Below are 17,930 nucleotides of genomic sequence, written 5' to 3' on the forward strand. Positions count from 1 at the left end.
TGCAAGCTAGACAAAGCCACTTCAGTGCCAGTTCAATACCCAGCCCTGCAGGTAATCCTCACAGTGCAGCAGACTTCTGTTTCACCCGCTGCACCCCTCAGCAGTGTACTTTGTTGATCTGCCTATATCCTGCTCCCCGCTCTGTCTCTAGTGAAGCCTCTCACCGCCCCTGCACTCTGGCCTGTACCGCAGAATAAATAAATCTTTAAAAAAAAATACAACTTTAGCTATTAGGAAAATAATGAGCTATAGGAAATTACACTAGAGGATATAGTTTTAAGTACAGAGAAACAGGCAAAGGCAGTAAAGTACATCTTTACAGATTTGAATTCTGGTTTCAGCAAAAACTAGCTGAACAACCTAGAAATGACATTTAATATTTGAGTCTCTGTTTCTTCATAAAATGCCCATTTCTCAGGGTTAATAAAAAGATGAAATGAAATTATGTTTACTATTTCACTATGCAGATGTTACTTGTTACTACTATGTAAAATGATTTATAGATAAAATCTCTTGGCCTGAATTGGAGATAGGGAGAGAACCCCGATGTCCTAAAGAACCTTGCTCTGTATTCAGGCCTTCCCATTTGGAGGTTGCCATGCTCCCGTCAAGGCTACAGAACACAGTGGTATATTTGTTCTGGTTTCCACATAAGGAATTGAAGGTGAATACACAGGTGTGCTTCTCACATTCAGCAAAGTGTTGATAAGCTACTATTCTGTGGCAAGTGGACAGCAGAACAGATAGGTTCCTGCCATGTCTGTCTGCATAGTGCCCACTGTCACCTCTAGTCTCTCAGGCCCCTCTTTGCAGAGCACCAGAGGATGGATGCTGTGTGGAGATGCGGTTCTAATACTGGGCTCGCATGTCCCACCTGACTGAGCATCCATTTTCCCATTAGTTAGCTGGAGGTAGTAACACCAATCCCAGAGTCTGTGTGGGCAAACAGCACAGCCCTTAACACACACAGGTACTTGACACTGCTAGTTTTCTTTCTGTTCTTTCCTTCACTGATAAGTCATCAGTTAAAACAGATTTGTAGAGAACACTAAGTCAACATATCCCAGTTCTTATCATTATAAATAGACTCCTGGCAACATAATCATCATCATTGTATCTTCAATTCCAACTATCTACAGCAACTAGAAAGTCCATACCGAATGTTAAGTAATTTTTTATCTAAGAACCACATTTGAACTGAAGTACTCCAGGACCAATGCATAGAACACCACTAGTGAAAGAGCCAGGTCAAGCTTTAAGGATAAATGTCTCATCTACTACCTGGCCCCCTAGAAAGGCAGTAAGTCTCTTGAAAGTAAAAACCTCCTTTCTTATAAAATCAATAGCTAGGGCTAGTAAAAGAAATGAAGAGCAACTGAGGAAGTCTAATAAAGAAAAGATCTTGGACACAATATTGACATTTTGAATTAAAGAGAGGGGCAAGCTCAGGCTTGACTCAGATCAGTAAGACAGATTTACCACACATAGTTCTTATAGAAATGTAGTTAATAAAACCATTTTTATGAGAGTTCAAGCTAAATATCTTAAGACTGCATCTTGTTAAGGAAATTATATGATACTGTAACAACAATAGTCTTTAAGGTTCTGGGTCTACCCTACACTTAAATGCCCAGAATGAAAGGTCACATCCTCTTATGAAGGTCAAAAAATGGACATACTGTCATGCTCATAAATGGTTGTTCAAAAAGCACTCAGATTGTACTGCTCCATCCAGGTTGAGTGCTTTAAAAGCTTTAAAGCAACTTTAAAAAGCAGGCTTCCTTTTTATCCTACCATTTCCAGTCCTGGTATAAGGAAAATCATAACAGACAAGCAGTTTTCAAATAGTCACCAAACCAACATTTAATGAGCCTTCCCTCAATCAGACATTGCAAGTGGCCCTACGACAGCAGACTAGAAGGAACAGACCCAGATACCGTTAGGATGAAAATAGATAGTGGAGAATGAGAGTACTTCTTCTGTTGTCCTGATACATTCCTATTTGTGTCAGCATCAGACTCTTCATTTAGGCGCCTGTTTACTAAGAAACCTTTCTTACCTTTCTTTTCCAATGCAACAGCGTAAGGTTTTTATGACTAAGTCTATGTGGCTGACTTCAACCTAGTTTCACTATCACAAGTGATACCTGAGTAGATAAAGGCACAGGCTATCACCAAGTGCAAAAGCAGAGCTTAAGAGACATATTTTCACAGTTCCTTAGATTGAAATACATATCTCTTTGTTTTGAACTCTGGTTAGAGATGTAATTTTTTTTTTAAAGATTTTATCCATTCATACAGAACTGGGGTACAGGCCAGAGATGCAGAGAGTGAGAAGACTCACCAGGGACAGAGTAGGGAGCAAATAGGCAGATCGACGAAGTACACTGCTGAGGGGAGCAGCGGGTGGGCCAGGAGGTCTGCCACGCCTTGGGGAGGAGGCCTTGTGGATCTCCTCCCTGGCAGGCAGGGATCGGATCCAACTCATGCAAAGTGGTTTAAGCTTCTTAATGCAGTGTACCAACTAAAATTTAACTGTAAACAAGATAATAATGACTAATGTCTTATCTTAATGAAAGGCCATTCTTGATCTTTCCTCAACCACAATAGTAAGTTACTTTCTTCATACAGATGCACAGTATCTAAGATGAAGTTAAAAATTAAGATAATTGGCCCTTCTTGGTGGCGCAGCAGGTTAAAGCACAGCACTGAGAATCTAAAGCCGCTTCTGCATGAGTTCGATTCCCACCTGCCCTGGAGGTGACCACATGGCGAGGCAGACCTCTCCTGACCCTCCTGCTGCTCCCCTCAGCACTATACTTCGTCGATCTGCCTGTTTCTGCTCCCCACTCTGTCTCTGGTGAAGCCTCTCGCTGCCCCTGAGCCTCTGGCCTGTACCCCAGTTCTGTATGAACAAATAAATCTTTAAAAAAAAAATTAAGATAATTGGCAATCTGGGACATTAGAAAAAATGGAATGTAGACAGCTTCCACTCTACCTACCCCCTTACTCTATTCCTTCCTTGCCAAGTCTTGAGAAAGGGAAAAGGCAAGACTCACAGAACGGTGTTCATATGAATATTTATAATAATGCACTAATGTAGGGAGAACTTCCTACTTACTTTCAGCAGAAAGAAAAAAAAGTGGTCCATAGGAAAGGAAATGATAGCAACAGAGAACAGAAACATGGACAAAGACAAAAAAGGAGTCAAACCTTAGTAAATTCTTTAATCTACCTGAGTTTACATTATCTGAACAGTAAGAAACCAGTAAATATTAACCTTTTTTTTTCCTGGTGGGAGTAAAAGAACACTAGATTTGGAGTCAGAAGTTTGAATTCAAGTTCATATGATGTCATATGACTTCAGAAATCATATGGCATCAAGGAAGTTTCTTCATTTATAAAAGGATGAAAATGTCTGCTTTATCTTTTTTATTTTGAGGAGAAGCTAAGCAGAGAAGAGGGTTTCTACAAAAAGTCCTTTCTAATAAATCTGTAAATATATATAAATGATAGTTGTACCAATAAAATCATCTTGAAAGCAAAATCTAAAGAGAAAAAGAAAAAAACTCCAAACAATGGTGTGGCCATAATACTCAACATGAGCAAAAAAGAATAGATATGCTCATTAATTTTCAAGCTGTTGATCACAGTTTTTCTTCAATGATCTAACTCCCCCCCCCCAGTATTATATGGGAGAAAGTGATAATAGCTCTAATAAATAAGAAAAACAAAAAAAATAGAAGCACAATTACTTGCCATGTATAAGTCCTTATTGATACCAAGATACTTTCCATTTCCACATCCAATATCTGCTACTAACGAACCACTTGGCAAAGCTTTCAAAAACTCCACAATATGTGGCCATGGGGTGTGCCTTGTGCTGCTGAAGTGCCCCGCGATTTCTTCATAAACTCGGTGGACATATTCTTGCTCTAGTTGGGACGCTTCTTTATCACTCTCTGGAAATGATGGGGCAGTCACCTTCATTTGGCTGTCACAGACCAAATGGTAACCTTGTAAAAAATAAATAAATAAAGCAATAAACCCTTTCATTCTTATCCAAATGATTCATGAGGTTTTCCAAAAGGAAAAGCGAATCAATCCAAGTGTAATGATTAGGAATAAGCAGACTCTAATTTAGCAGTTGAAATACCTTATAACTAACAAGTCCAATTATATTGATATGTGTAAGGAGTCTAACATAAAAAGGGGACTCATTTGCAACAAAACATGATTATAACTCTGCAAGCCTTAGAATAAATAATGTTCTATTTGATTTTGGATTAAAGGGTCTTATATACAGTAAATAATATTGATGGGCCTCACTTAAAAAGGAAAAAGTAGCCAAATTAAAAAGATTTATGGTTTTTCCAAGATTTGGGTGCACTAGCATTTCAGAAGAATAAGATCAAAAGCAAAGAGTCATTTGTTAATAGACAGAAATCTTCAATAAACACTACTTGAAGTAGTTAGCAGATTGTGTTAGTAACACTATCAGATAGGCACTATTATAGCCATGTTATAGATGAGGAAACTGAAGCACAAAACATGAATAAAGTATCTCAAAATGACAAAGATATGAAATCATGAAAACAATGTTTGAACTCAGCAGGGGAGATTCCAGGGCCTCCTTCTCAATGACTATGCTGTTTTCTCCTCCAACAAAATAAATAAATCCCAAGGAGAGGAGATGACAGAGGATGCAATGTCTTAAATTAATTGTGAAGTTATTTCCTGTTCTCTGCAATAAAGTCTAATCTTCATTTTGAGTCCTTGCCTGGTCTCTGCCACATATTGCCACATAACTATAAATCAGATTTATAGTTATGATATACATTATAGTGATATAACTGTAAACAATTATAGCTTCTTAATTAATATCCTTAACAAATAAATACTTGCATATGAAAACTAGTTTTTCTCTCCAACTAGACTTCCAAGCTCCTTAAGAACAGTAGCCATACCTCATTTTCTCTATACTGTAATTCTACTGGCAATGTTAGACACTCATCACATACTAAATAAACATTATTAATTGACAAAAAAATGATGATCTAAATCTCAATAACATATTTAGCAAAAGAAATAAAGCCCTGTTTTCAGTTTCACTAACATCATGAAATCTAATACAGAAATTCAAGTTTTCCAACAGGATAACATCTTATAGAAACAATAAGTGGTTTAAATTTGAAATGTTTTATTTACTTTTTAAAATGACTTATTTATTTATGCATATAAGAACTGAGGTACAGGCCAGATGTGTGGGGGTAAGAGAATTCACCAGAGACAGAGTAGGGAGAACAGGCAGATGTACTGAAATACACCGCGGAGGGCGGGTAGCTGCCATGCCATGTAGTTCACCTCCCTGGCTGGGAATCAAACTCGTGCTAGAGTGGCTGAGGACAGCTTCATAGTGCTGTGTTTTAACCTAGCGAGCTACAAGGGAGGGTCCCTTAAACCTGAAATATTTTAAAGCCTATTACTAAATCCAAAATTTATTGCTAGATGCCACCCATTACTGAAACTCCCAGGACATGAAAAACATATAACCATCCCTATCATTACAAAATATTACTTATAAAATAAGTAGGATTTTTATTCACTGACTCCAAGATACACAGATCATATGTACTTGTAAGGCAATTCAAAACCGCATTCTTTTGACAAGTTTTTGGACATGTCTTCTATTCCGTTCTAGGTTTCCAAGATGACGAAAACATAAGTCACTATTTATCCCCCTAGAGTTATCTATTTATTAAAGCTCAATCTGTCATCTCCAGTTTTCATGCTGGAGTCCAGAGAAGTCATTTAGAAATTTGACAAGCTGCTTTCACCAAAGCCTATTTTTGTTTAAGGTGATAATTTAGTGTCCTACAATTGTAACACTTTTAACTGTGACTTTAGTAAATAAAATATTTATTTGGCATTGAACTCAAGTTCTACGTTTGGAAGAAATAAAGCTGAATAAGATACAGTCCTTACCTTCAAGGAACATATATACATCTCATGAGGTGGTTAAGAAAGTACAGTAACTAAACAAGGAAGAATATGGAAAATGCCATTAAAAAAGTTAAGACTGGGCCCTTCCTGGTGCACAAGGGTTTAAATGCAGTGTTATGAAGTTGTCCAAAACCACTGCTTCATGGGTTAGATCTCCCGCCAGGGAGGTGATCCATATGGCGAGGCAGACCTCTCCTAGCCCACCCACTGCTCCCCTCAGCAGTGTTTTTCAGTAGATCTGCACATTCTGCTCCCTACTCTTTATGGTGAATCCTCTCACCCCCTGCACCTCTGCCTGTACCCCAGTTCTTATATGCATAAATAAACAAATCTTTAAAAAAAAATAAAAGGAAAAGAAAAGTTAGGACAAAGTTCCCCTTTGGTTCTGATAGGACTCAATAAGATTTTTAAATCTGGATTTACTTCATTTGACAATAGGGACAAAATAAAATACTTACTACAGTTACAAGGTGTTTGTCTCACTTTTCTAAATGTAAATGATGTCCGTATTCCTCTCTTGCTTAAAGTTAGGTCTCCAACATCACTGGTGACAATTCCACCTTTATGACCCTTTGATGCTTGAACAGTATCAAATTTTCTGGGTGTGATTCTAAAAACAATAGTCAAAATAACACTGGTTATAAAAATATTTTAAATCCTTTAAAAGTATAAAGGGAGTGCGCATATCAATTAAATTCCTGGTTTTGTTAAGCATATAGAATACAAAACAAAAACAGAAGTTTCTGTCTTCAAGGAAATTATCTTCAGAAATAAATAAAATAGAATTTAAAAGACAATTGGAAAGATCAGTGAAATTAAAAGCAGTGTCTAAAAAACAAAAGACAAATCTCTGGCTAGGTCCACAAAAAAAAGAGAGAGAGAGAGAGAGAGAGAGAGAGAAGTTACAACAGGTATTTCAGATATACAGAGGATTTTTAAGAGACTACTCTGAACATCTATGTCAATAAATTGAATAACCTAGAAGACAAACCCAAACAAATCAATTATAAACAAGGAAATGGAAACAGTAATCGAAAGTCTCCCAAAAATACAAAGCCTAGCACAAGTTTCACTACTGAATTCTATCAAACCTTCAAAGATGAATTCCTATACTTCTCCAAAAAAAAAACTGAAAGTAGGGAATACTTCCAAACACATCTTATGTAAATAAATTACTCATACCAAATGCAAAGATATCACAGTAAATGAAAACTACAGACTAATATACCTAACAAACAAAATCTTAGCAAAGCAAATTCAACAACACATTAAAAGGACTGCACAAACCTGACCAAATGGGATTATTCCAGGGATACAAGGATGTTGCAACATTTGCAATTGATCAATGTAATTCACATCAACAAAGGAAAGATAACTACCATATGATTTTAACAATAGATGGAGAGAGAGCATTAGATAAGAGTAAACATTCATCTATAATAAAAATTCTCCAAAATAGGAGTAAAAGGAATATATCGAAACATAAATAAAGATGACAAGCCCCAACTAACATCTAAAAGCATTTCCTCTAAAAGCAGGTATAAGACCTAAATGTTTACTTTCACTACTACTATTCAGCAAATTATTGGATGTCATCGCTAGAGTAATCAGGCAAGAGAAAGATATAAAGGGAATTTAAATTGAGTAAGAAGTAAAATGATCCCTATATGCACATGATACAGTATACATCAAAAAACCTAAAAACTCCACTAAAAAAAATGGTAAAATGGTATATACCACAGTGGAAGGTTACACAATCAAGCTTCAAAAATTATGGCAGTGAAGAGAAATAGATCAAGAAAAGAATACCCTTTACTAACACATTTTTAAAAATCAAACATGTAGTAATAAACTTTACAAAGGAAGTAGAGGCCCTGTAAGTAAAATTCCTGTATCTTGCTATATTCATTAATTAGTTCTAGTACTTGTCTGTAGCGTCCCTAGGATTGTCTCCATTCACAAATATCTACAAATAAAGAATAGTACTTCTTCCTTTTAAATCTGCATGATTTTTATTTCTATTTCTTGACAATTATACTGGCTAAGGCATCCTATATTAAATAAAAATGTTAACAGTGGACAAGCCTGTCTTACTGAGTAGCTCAGAGAAAAGCACTCAAGATTCCACCATTAAGTATGTTAGCTGTGAGTTTTCATAGATCTCCTTTGTCACAAAAATTTCCTTCTTGTAATAAATAGCCAAATTTTCAGAACAAATGTTAACTTCTGTCATATATATTTTCTCTTTTGTTCCTTTAAAGTGTAAATTACATTGCTTGGTTTCTAAATGCCAAATTGAGCCTGAAGTAAACTCTACTTGGTCATGATATATTTTCTTTACATGCATTACAGTATTTGCATTTGCTAATATTTTTGTCAAAGATTTTTTTCACCTCTGGAAGATACTGGTCTCTATTTTCTCTTGGTGTAAGTCCTTGACAAGTTTTATTATGCAAGCTTCATAAAATAATGGTTTTATGAATGGTTTTTTAAAAGAGCTTGCATTTTTTGTAGCATATAAATAATCAAGAAAACAAACTAGCAAAGCAATAAAAATTACTCTACACTGAAAAATGTGGTGGTTTCCAAAGGGAAATGGAAAGAGCAGATGAAGGAAGTAATATGAAACTGGAGCTCTACATTCAAGAAAAGCATGTTAAGGTATGAAGCTGCAAACTCCCTCAAATTATACCATTTTGTAAGCAAATAGCAAATCAATAACGTTTGATTTTAAAATTTGTTTTTAAAGAGCTCATACTAGCACTCACTTTGGCGGCACATCTACTAAAACTAGAATGATGGAGAGAAGGTTAACACCGTACCTATGCAAGGATGACACACAAATTCATAAAGCAGTCCATATTTAAAAAATAATAATAAAGAATTTGCACTAGAGGTGATTTTTAAGAAATAAAAACAAACAATTGTTGCCTAAGTGAATATGATTGTTACTCTGGTAACTGAAGTAATTAAAATGATGGTGCTGAAGAACGTCAAGATATTTTAAAATAATGAATATTAAAACTCATTAGCTAATGAATCTCATTCTTAGAGACTAAGGAATTCTCTCTGATGACTCATTTGAGTTGATTACATCATTTGCCTAGAATTAAGTTTTAGGTAAAGGCAAATAGTACTTAACTGCTTTGAGTGCCAATCTTAACTTTTGGGGAATAGATATTTCATATGTAGAGAATAAAGAATTTGATTTTCCCATCAGCACCTGCAGTGGAACCTCCACCAAGATGCAGATTTTCATTTAAACCCTTACAGGAAAGACTATCAGTCTCAACATTGAGCCCTTAGGTGCAACAGAAAATGTAAAGGCCAAAAGCCAGGATGAGGAAGGAAATCTCTGACCAGCAATGACTGGTATTTGCTGGCAAGCAACTGCACAATGGATGTAGTTTGTCTGACTACAACATTGAAAAGGGATCCACTCTTCTGTTGTCTTGAAACTGTGTGGTGGTGCTAAGAAAATAAAGAAAAAAAAAAAACAAACATCAGAGAAAGAAGGTTAAGTTAACTATCCTGAAATATTATAAGTTGAACAAGAATGGTAAAACTCAGTTGCTTTTGTCAGGAGTTCCCAACAGATGAATGTGGTCATGGAGTTTTTATGGTTCCCCACTGCAGCACTGTGGTAAATGTTGTCTGATCTATTGTTTCAACAGACCAGAAGACATGTAATTGTGTATAAGTTAAAGACAGTACCTCCAAAAAAAAAAGATGAATTCTTTAAACACCTCTGAACATTTCTTTTCTTCTATGCATTTAAAATAGAATCTAAGTTGGGATAATATTAAATAAAAAGATAAAAACATTTTAATAGATTAATTATTCAATAAAATAGTAAAGACCTCACAAGGTAGTAGGAAACAATATAGTTGCTAGGAATCAAGATAAGGGGGAAATTATTTCAAGCTAGTGTGGTCAGAAAAGCTTTGTAAGTTACAAAGGAAGTAAATGTTGAAGTTGGGCCTATCTAAAACACAAAGTGAAAGGAAAGAGAAAGTAATTAGTACATTAAGAGTTGGCAAAAGTATGAAGATGAGAAGGTACAGTATACATTCAGAGTCAGGGAGCAAACAAACTTGAGTATAGCATGTAACTATAAGCAATATACCTGGCTTCCTATTTGGTTCCGTCATCTAATGGTTTTAGAACTTTGTGCAAGTTATATGACCTCTTTATACTCCGTTTTTCTTTAAAAATGGGCCAAAAGCATGGAACAAACTCCACTATGACTGTGAGTTGGATGAGTTAACATATGTAAAACTTTTAGAATAATGCCTGACACCAAGAGAATGCTTGGTATCAATTTAAAGGCAAGTTGACATATGCTTATGAACTAATGTATCAAATGGCTGATCAAATAACATAAATGAGTGAAGCTGGTGGATGTGTTTGAAAATAAACTGTTTGCCATTAAAGGTATAGGAAAAATATTCATAAAAAAAAAAACAGTGTTCTCCTGTACTTTTAAGAATACACATTCATGTTTATTTTAGCTATCCATTTACTACTCTTAGTATGTACATGAATTTGAGACGTAGTTTTCATTTAATTTTGTTATAAGATAAAAATAGTGTAAGCGCAAAGGTTAAAACTGACATTCAGCTTACAATCAGGAAGTCACAGGAAGTGACAGGAAATATAGAGTGTTCATCAAAAGAAGCACATTGAGTCTTGGCTGCTGCTGTCAAATGTACTATGGGCCCAATGTTGTCAGATCTTCTCAAATTTCAAAAGAAACAGAAAAATCAGATTTTTATGTAAGTGCCACTGCTCTACTCAAGTAGCATATATCTGACTGCTCTATTTGACACAAATGCTGCCAGTATACCACTTCTGAACACAAGGAAAATAAAAGTGTTTGGACTAGTTCTATATGGCAGTGTTTATTCAATCTTTCTCAATTCATATCCTTCAAGAAGTACACTTTACTCAACACAGAGATCAATGTATTTTTTAATCAAGGTTTATTCTCTATATAATATATATATGTATATATACACACACATATACGTATATATGTATACACACATATGTATACATGTATATATGTATATATACACATATATGTATATATGTATACACATATGTATATGTGCATATATACATGTGTATATGCACATATATGTATACATGTGTGTTTATGTATACATTACATAGAGAATAATGTGTATATATGTGTGTGTATAATATGTGTATGTGTGTGTGTGTGTGTGTGTATATATATATATATTTAAGTGCATTAAATGTGATTTTTTCAATGTTGTCTTTCAACCAATGATCCTAGTGAACGCCTCAAAAGTTGCATGTCACATGTTTGGTCAGTCTTCCTTTCTCTGTCAGAGAAACACACACAAAACCTAACTTACAAGCAATGTAGGTATCAATAGAGGCTTTTAAAAATAATACTGAGGATTTTTCCATAAAATTAGTGTAGACAATTTGATTCTAGAGGAAGGTTTAAAAAGAAATATTACCTTCAATTCAATCCAGAGATAATGCTCTTAACAATACAACATGCTTTGAACAAGAATAATGTGACCAAAATGATGTTTAGGAGAAATAATTTGTACCATTACTCCAAACAGATTAAAATATGTTTATACGAAAAGTATGTTTAGTTTGTACTTGCTCTAATATCATCATTCTTATGTTAAATGCTACCAATAGTAAATGAGCTTGAACCTAAAAAAAGAAAATGAGAATAATCTCAAAAGTCTAAATGGCTCTAAACCCAAAAAGCAAGTAAATTTAAGCTTCAGTGCACAAATGTGATGGCTCACATTTGAGATATATTACAAATTCATTTGCATGTTCATTTCCCTGAGTTTTTATGAAAATGCCTCAGCAAAAATCTCCAGCTGAGTAGTATTAATAAGTACAGGACTCAGAAGCATTTTAAGTACAATATATATAAATTATAGCAATGTGATTGCTTCAAAGGCCTCAAAAGGCCTTGGAAATGGACCTCCCAAAAGTGTTTAACCTATTTCTTTCAGATTAGGTCAACCAAGTTAACTCATAGTCAAGGACATTCTATAAAATAATTGGATTCCTTAAAAGTGTCAATCATGAAAAACAAAGAAAAGCTGAGGGACTGTATAAAATTAAAGAAGGCTAAAAAAGAAGTGACAATTAGATGTAACACAGCATTGTAGATAAAATCCTAGTGAGAAGAAAAGCTTATAATAAAGTACTGACAAGGATTCTCTCTTTGACCAAACTAACTATTCTTGGGCACATTCTCCAAGAATCCAGCAGGCAAGAATCATGATAAATAAATTAACACAGACTCCCTCACAGTATCCAACTGTACTCAATAACTGACCAAATTCTTATTCCCTACCATCCCCCAGCAAGTGATTGATTCCCCTGCATGCTCAGTTTGGCTAAAATCCTCCCCTTACCACTGATGAGTCTTCTGAGGAATTTTCCATCACTGCCAATGCCAGTCTCAAACCTGGCTCCTGAGCTATAAATCTTCATTCTTCCGTGTGATATTTGGAAATAAGCCCAGTTCTACACTGAGAGTACCTTTCCTTCTATTTCAACAGCTCCTGAATAAAATCTGGTTTTGTTGTTTTAACTACTATCAGACTGTAGTTTGTCTCTGATAGTATAATAAAGTACAACAAGCAAAACCCAAAGATGGTTTATATAAGGGTATAATAACAGTATTTTACCAATGTTGAATTTCCTGAATTTGAGGACTATACTATGGGTTTATAGAACAGGGGTTGGTAAACTTTCCTGTGACAGGGTAAGAGAGTAAATATTTTAGGCATAGAAGACCAAATATAGTCTCTGTGGCATATTCCTTGTTGTGTTTGCTATTTACAACCCTTTAAAAATGTAAAAAACCAGTTGTAGCTCAAAAGCTTCATAATAACAAGCCAAGAATTTCCTTAATCTTAGGGATATATGCAATGAAGCACATACAAATAAAGAGGCATGATGTCTGCAACTTACATTCAAATGAACAAAATAACAATAGCACAATTGAGAGACAAATAAAACACCTAAAAAAATGTTCACAACTGATAAATCTAGGTGTAAAGTAAAAGGAGTTCACTGGGAATTTAAACCTTCCATGGGCAGGCATGGCTCTGATGGCTCAGGTAAGAAAGTGAGAGCTCTCCCAAAGCAAAAGGTCCCCCATTCATCAAGGTCATCCCAACACCTACCCATGGGTCCAAAGGTATCGTGCTTCTCCTGTCATCACCAGCAAACTCCGACGAGGCAACATAACAGGCACTGTGAAACCATTGGGGTGCTTAAAATCCATGACAATCTTGAGGTAAAGAAAAAAGCATTAAGATCAATCCAAAATGTCAAGTATCCAAGAACAAGAATGATGCACTGGTTCTGGCTATCTTTCTATATGAGTAGAGATTTCACCATGATAATGTTTATAGACAAATAGCACAGTGGTTCTCAAACTTGAGAGTACACAGAAATCAACTGAATACTAGAAAACATACTTCTCTCATAAAGAGTCAGATTCAGTAAGTCTACAATGAAGTTCAGCAAACTGCATTTCCAATAATTCCCTAGTAACTTATAATATAGGTAGTCTGAGAAACATATACTATGTAAAACACCCAGTATAGAGATAAAATGCAAGGACTTTGGAGCTGAAGCTTTCATATCCTCTGCCATTTACTAACCATATATCCAGCATAAGCCATTTAAACCTTCCATTCCTTAGTTTTCTCCATGCTTACAGCATCATTACATTAATTAAATATATAATGGCTTAAATCACAGAATCTTGTACATCGTGAATGAAAAAAAAAGAGTAGTTACTATAATTCACTGAATATTATTAAATAATCTAAGGAGAAATAACTATTAATGTAAATTTGCATATTATTGTAAGGGTCAGGCACCAGTCAAGGCATAGGGAAGTAGCAGTTGCCCCAAGCAGAAGCAGATATTCGGGAGCAGTAACTTCATGACTTGTTTGTCACCACCAGAAGCCCCAGGAGAAAAATAAGTTCCAGTTACTTGTCAAATTTTCCACCTGGCTTTTCTCCCCACTACCTAGGCCTATAAAAACCCCTCTTACCCTTCCTTCAGTGCGACTTCTCTGACCTCAACTCTCTCTGGGGTCAATGAACCTTGCCTGGGAGCACAGAAGTAAACCTACTTTTGTTTTTACTGGCCTACCTATCTCTTTGCATCCTCCTTTCAAGTACTGATTTTGCCTTTAAAGTCATTTAACATTTTGAATATTAGAAGATGAGGGCCCTCTCTGTGGCCCAAGGTGTTGAAGCACAGCACTATGAAGCTATCACAGCCACTGCAGCATGAATTCACCCCCCCCATGGGGAATCACCCACATGGCATGGCAGACTTCTCCAAACCCACTGCTGCTCCCCTCAGTAGTGTAATTCAGTGGATCTGCCTGTTCTGCATCCCATTCTGTCTCTGGTAAATCTTCTCACCCCACCCCTGCACCTCTGGCCTGTACCCCCGTTCTGTATGTATAAATAAATAAATCTTAAAAAAAAAAGGATGATTTAGAGATAAAACAATGAATGCAGGATCATTTTCAGAAAACCTTCCTACACTGTGCCCAAATATTATGAGTAATAACTTATAATGCATACAACACTCAAGAAAATGTTTTTGTCCTCAGGAGCCCAAACACCAAAGAGTTTGGTCTTAATACAGCAGCAGATGACTGAGTTTGAAAGGCATGCTACGCCACAGGGCTGAAAATTATTTTTTTTAAGTGAACAAATCAAGCCACTTGAAAAATAAAAATGACAACCAAGGATCAGCAGGACTAAGAGAATTTAGCATAGCATCTTTGTTGAAAGTAAACTTAAAAACTGGCACAAAATAAGTATTATTCTTAATAGCAACATTGGGCAGAATTAGCTAACGTACACATAAATTCTTTGTAAAGTATAAAGAATTATATAGGTGTAAGCTATTTTTTTTTTCCTTTCTCATTTGCCCTTACAATCTGAATATGGAAAATAAAGATGATAGAGTTTAATTTTCCAACAATTCATGTTCCAAATGATCATATAATTTTAAATAGCCATACTCCAAATGCATTTTATTTGTAAACACAACAAATGTATTCTAAAGTCTTAAGGATGAAATGTAGTGATACATGTAACATCCCTGAAGAGTAAAAATTCTTTTAAAAGATGCACTGATACAGTGAATAGATAATATAATAACTATATTAAAAATATTAGCTATATAGCCCTCCCTGGTGGCGCAGCGGGTTAAAGCACAGCACTAAAAAGCTTAAGCCACTGCCGCATGAGTTTCGATTCCCGCCTGCCCCGCAGGAGATCCACATGGCAAGGCAGACCTCTCCTGACCCGGCCACTGCTCCCCTCAGCAGTGTACTTCGTCGATCTGCCTGTTCTGTACCCCACTATGTCTCTGGTGAATCCTCTCACCCTCCGCATCTCTGGCCTGTACCCCAGTTCTGTATGAATAAATAAATAAATCTTCAAAAAATAAATATTAGCTATAGAATCTAGGTAGTAGGTATACTTAACAATTCTCCAACTTTCCTGCATGGAAATTTTCATAGTGAAATGTTGGAGAGAGAAAAGTCCACTGTGACCCATTTTTAAGTCAATATAAAGGTTTCAATTTTCTGAAAAGACTATACATAGGGAAGAATAAGTATATTTATTAATTACTTTATTAGAAATGGTCAGTTGTGGATTAAAGGAATGAAGCTGCTGATGGGAAAATATTCTGAGAAAATAGACTCCAATTAATGCATTAAAAATATTTATTAGGCCCTCCTTGGAGGCGCAGTGGGTTAAAGCACAGCACTAGGAAGCTAAAGCCACTTCAGCATGAGTTCAATCCCCGCCTGCCCTAGAGGTGATCCACATGGTGGGCAGACCTCTCCTGACCCATCCACTGCTCCCCTCAGCAGTATATTTCAGTAGATCTGCCTATTCTGCTCCCCACTCTGTCTCTGGTGAATCCTCTCACCCTCCGCATCTCTTGCCTGTACCCCAATTTGTATGAATGAATAAATCTTTAAAAATATATATTTATTAACCATTGTGTGAGAATTAAAGGCTACCTTCCCAGAGGTTACAGTGTCTGGGCTAATTAATCTTTACACATGTTTTACAAATTTGCATTACCTATATATGTGTGAAATTCAGACACATTCCCTACTATCAACAGAGAGAAATTATTTAAACTAGGACAAATTCAGCTTAAACAAATGAATAGAACTGCCAAGAAAAGTAAGAACATGAACATACACCAATTTGTATATACTTGTCCTGAAATACAAGGTCAACTTTCAAGGAAGAAAAATATACTATTGAAAAAGTAAGTAGTAAGAGAATTATGCTGAAAAATGTATAAACTCTTCTTATTTTTTTTTTTTGATGACCATTTGTGATTTGCTAGAGACACTCAACAGGATTCAGGAAAAGTTTACTTACTGTTTGCCAGTTTATTACAAAAAGATAAAAGATGTAGATCAACACCCATGTGGATGGCATGTGCTCCCACATACCAGAATGGTGCTCTAAGGCACAACATTCTCCCAGCACATGTTCATTAGACTGGAAGCTCTGTACACCTCAAATTATTGGGACTTTTATGAAGATTTCCTCAGATGGGGATAATGGATCATTCACTCCACTTCAAGTCCCTCTCCCCTCCATGGAGAATGGAGGGCCAGGCTTGGCTTGGTCTTTCCAGTGATCAGCCCCCACCTAGCAGTCCACCCAAAGTCATGTTAATAGAACAAAGTACACCTAGGAAATTCCAAGAAACTCTGTGTCAGGAACTACTGTGAACTAAAGATGCTTTAGTACACTTAGTGCTTAGGAAATTATGAGAGTTTCAGGAGTCCTGTGCCAAATACTAAGGGCAGAAAACAATGTACACACACTTGCTATATCTCACCAGTAGACAATGTAAAGGCATAACTTTTTAAGTTAAGGGACTAATTTTTATTTAATATATTAAATATAGCCTCTAGCTATCCTCTTGCCCCATGTACAAATGTCTAATTCCATGCAGTCCCCTGGGCAGCCCCATGTCAATGAAAGAACTATGCTGAATCAGAAGAAACTTGCTAAACTACAAGCACAAATGCACACTGGTAAGAAAAGAGCAGTTCAGGAAGAAGGTGGCTCACAGAAGAGGAACAGCAGATGATTTAAAACTTGAGTTCTCAGGGCTCTCCCTGGTGGCACAATGGGTTAAAGCGCTGCATTATGAAGCTCTCCAAAGCCACTACAGCACAAGTTCAATTCCTGACAAGGGAGCTGACCCACATGGTGTGGCAGATTTCTGCTGACCTACCTGCTTAGCAGTGTATTTCAGTAGATCTGCCTGTTCTGCTCCCCATTCTGTCTCTGGTGAATCCTCTCACCCACCACACCTCTGGCTTGTACCCCAGTTCTGTAAGCATAAATAAAAATAAATCTTAAAAAAAAAAAACAACTTCAGGGCCCTCCCTGGTGGCGCAGCGGGTTAAAGCACAGCACTGAGAATCTAAAGCCGCTTCCGCATGAGTTCAATTCCCGCCTGCCCCGGAGGTGACCACATGGTGTGGCAGACCTCTCCTGACCCGCCCGCTGCTCCCCTCAGCAGTGTACTTTGTCGATCTGCCTGTTCTGTTCCCCACTCTGTCTCTGGTGAAGCCTCTCACCGCCCCTGAGCCTCTGGCCTGTACCCCAGTTCTGTATGCACAAATAAATAAATCTTTAAAAAAAAAAAAAAAAAAAACTTCAGTTCTCCTTAAAGAAAGTAGGGAAGTATGTTCACAAACCTTAGGGGACAGTGATTCATTTTAGCAGTGAATACCTTCACCATGACAGGCCAGACTGAGAGAAAGCACCTAACAGAAATGCCACCAGAATCTTAACTAAACCAGCCCAGTGCATTTAGCCTGAGGAG

At 36.4% G+C, this 17,930-nt stretch overlaps 1 protein-coding gene across 1 annotated transcript in view; it reads right to left on the reverse strand.

Moving 5' to 3' along the window:
* Positions 1-17,930, reverse strand: part of ALKBH8 (alkB, alkylation repair homolog 8 (E. coli)) — a 47,508-nt gene that overhangs the window by 7,143 nt on the left and 22,435 nt on the right. The window contains exons 8-10 of the mRNA XM_004689069.2: positions 13,202-13,308; positions 6,461-6,612; positions 3,759-4,015 (exon numbers count right to left, since the gene is read on the reverse strand). Of these exons, the coding sequence (XP_004689126.1) occupies positions 3,759-4,015; positions 6,461-6,612; positions 13,202-13,308 (516 nt within the window). The remainder of the gene's footprint in view (positions 1-3,758; positions 4,016-6,460; positions 6,613-13,201; positions 13,309-17,930) is intronic.

This window comes from Condylura cristata, unplaced genomic scaffold (assembly GCF_000260355.1).
Source record: "Condylura cristata isolate star-nosed mole 26May11 unplaced genomic scaffold, ConCri1.0 scaffold00025, whole genome shotgun sequence".
Lineage (NCBI taxonomy): Eukaryota > Metazoa > Chordata > Mammalia > Eulipotyphla > Talpidae > Condylura > Condylura cristata.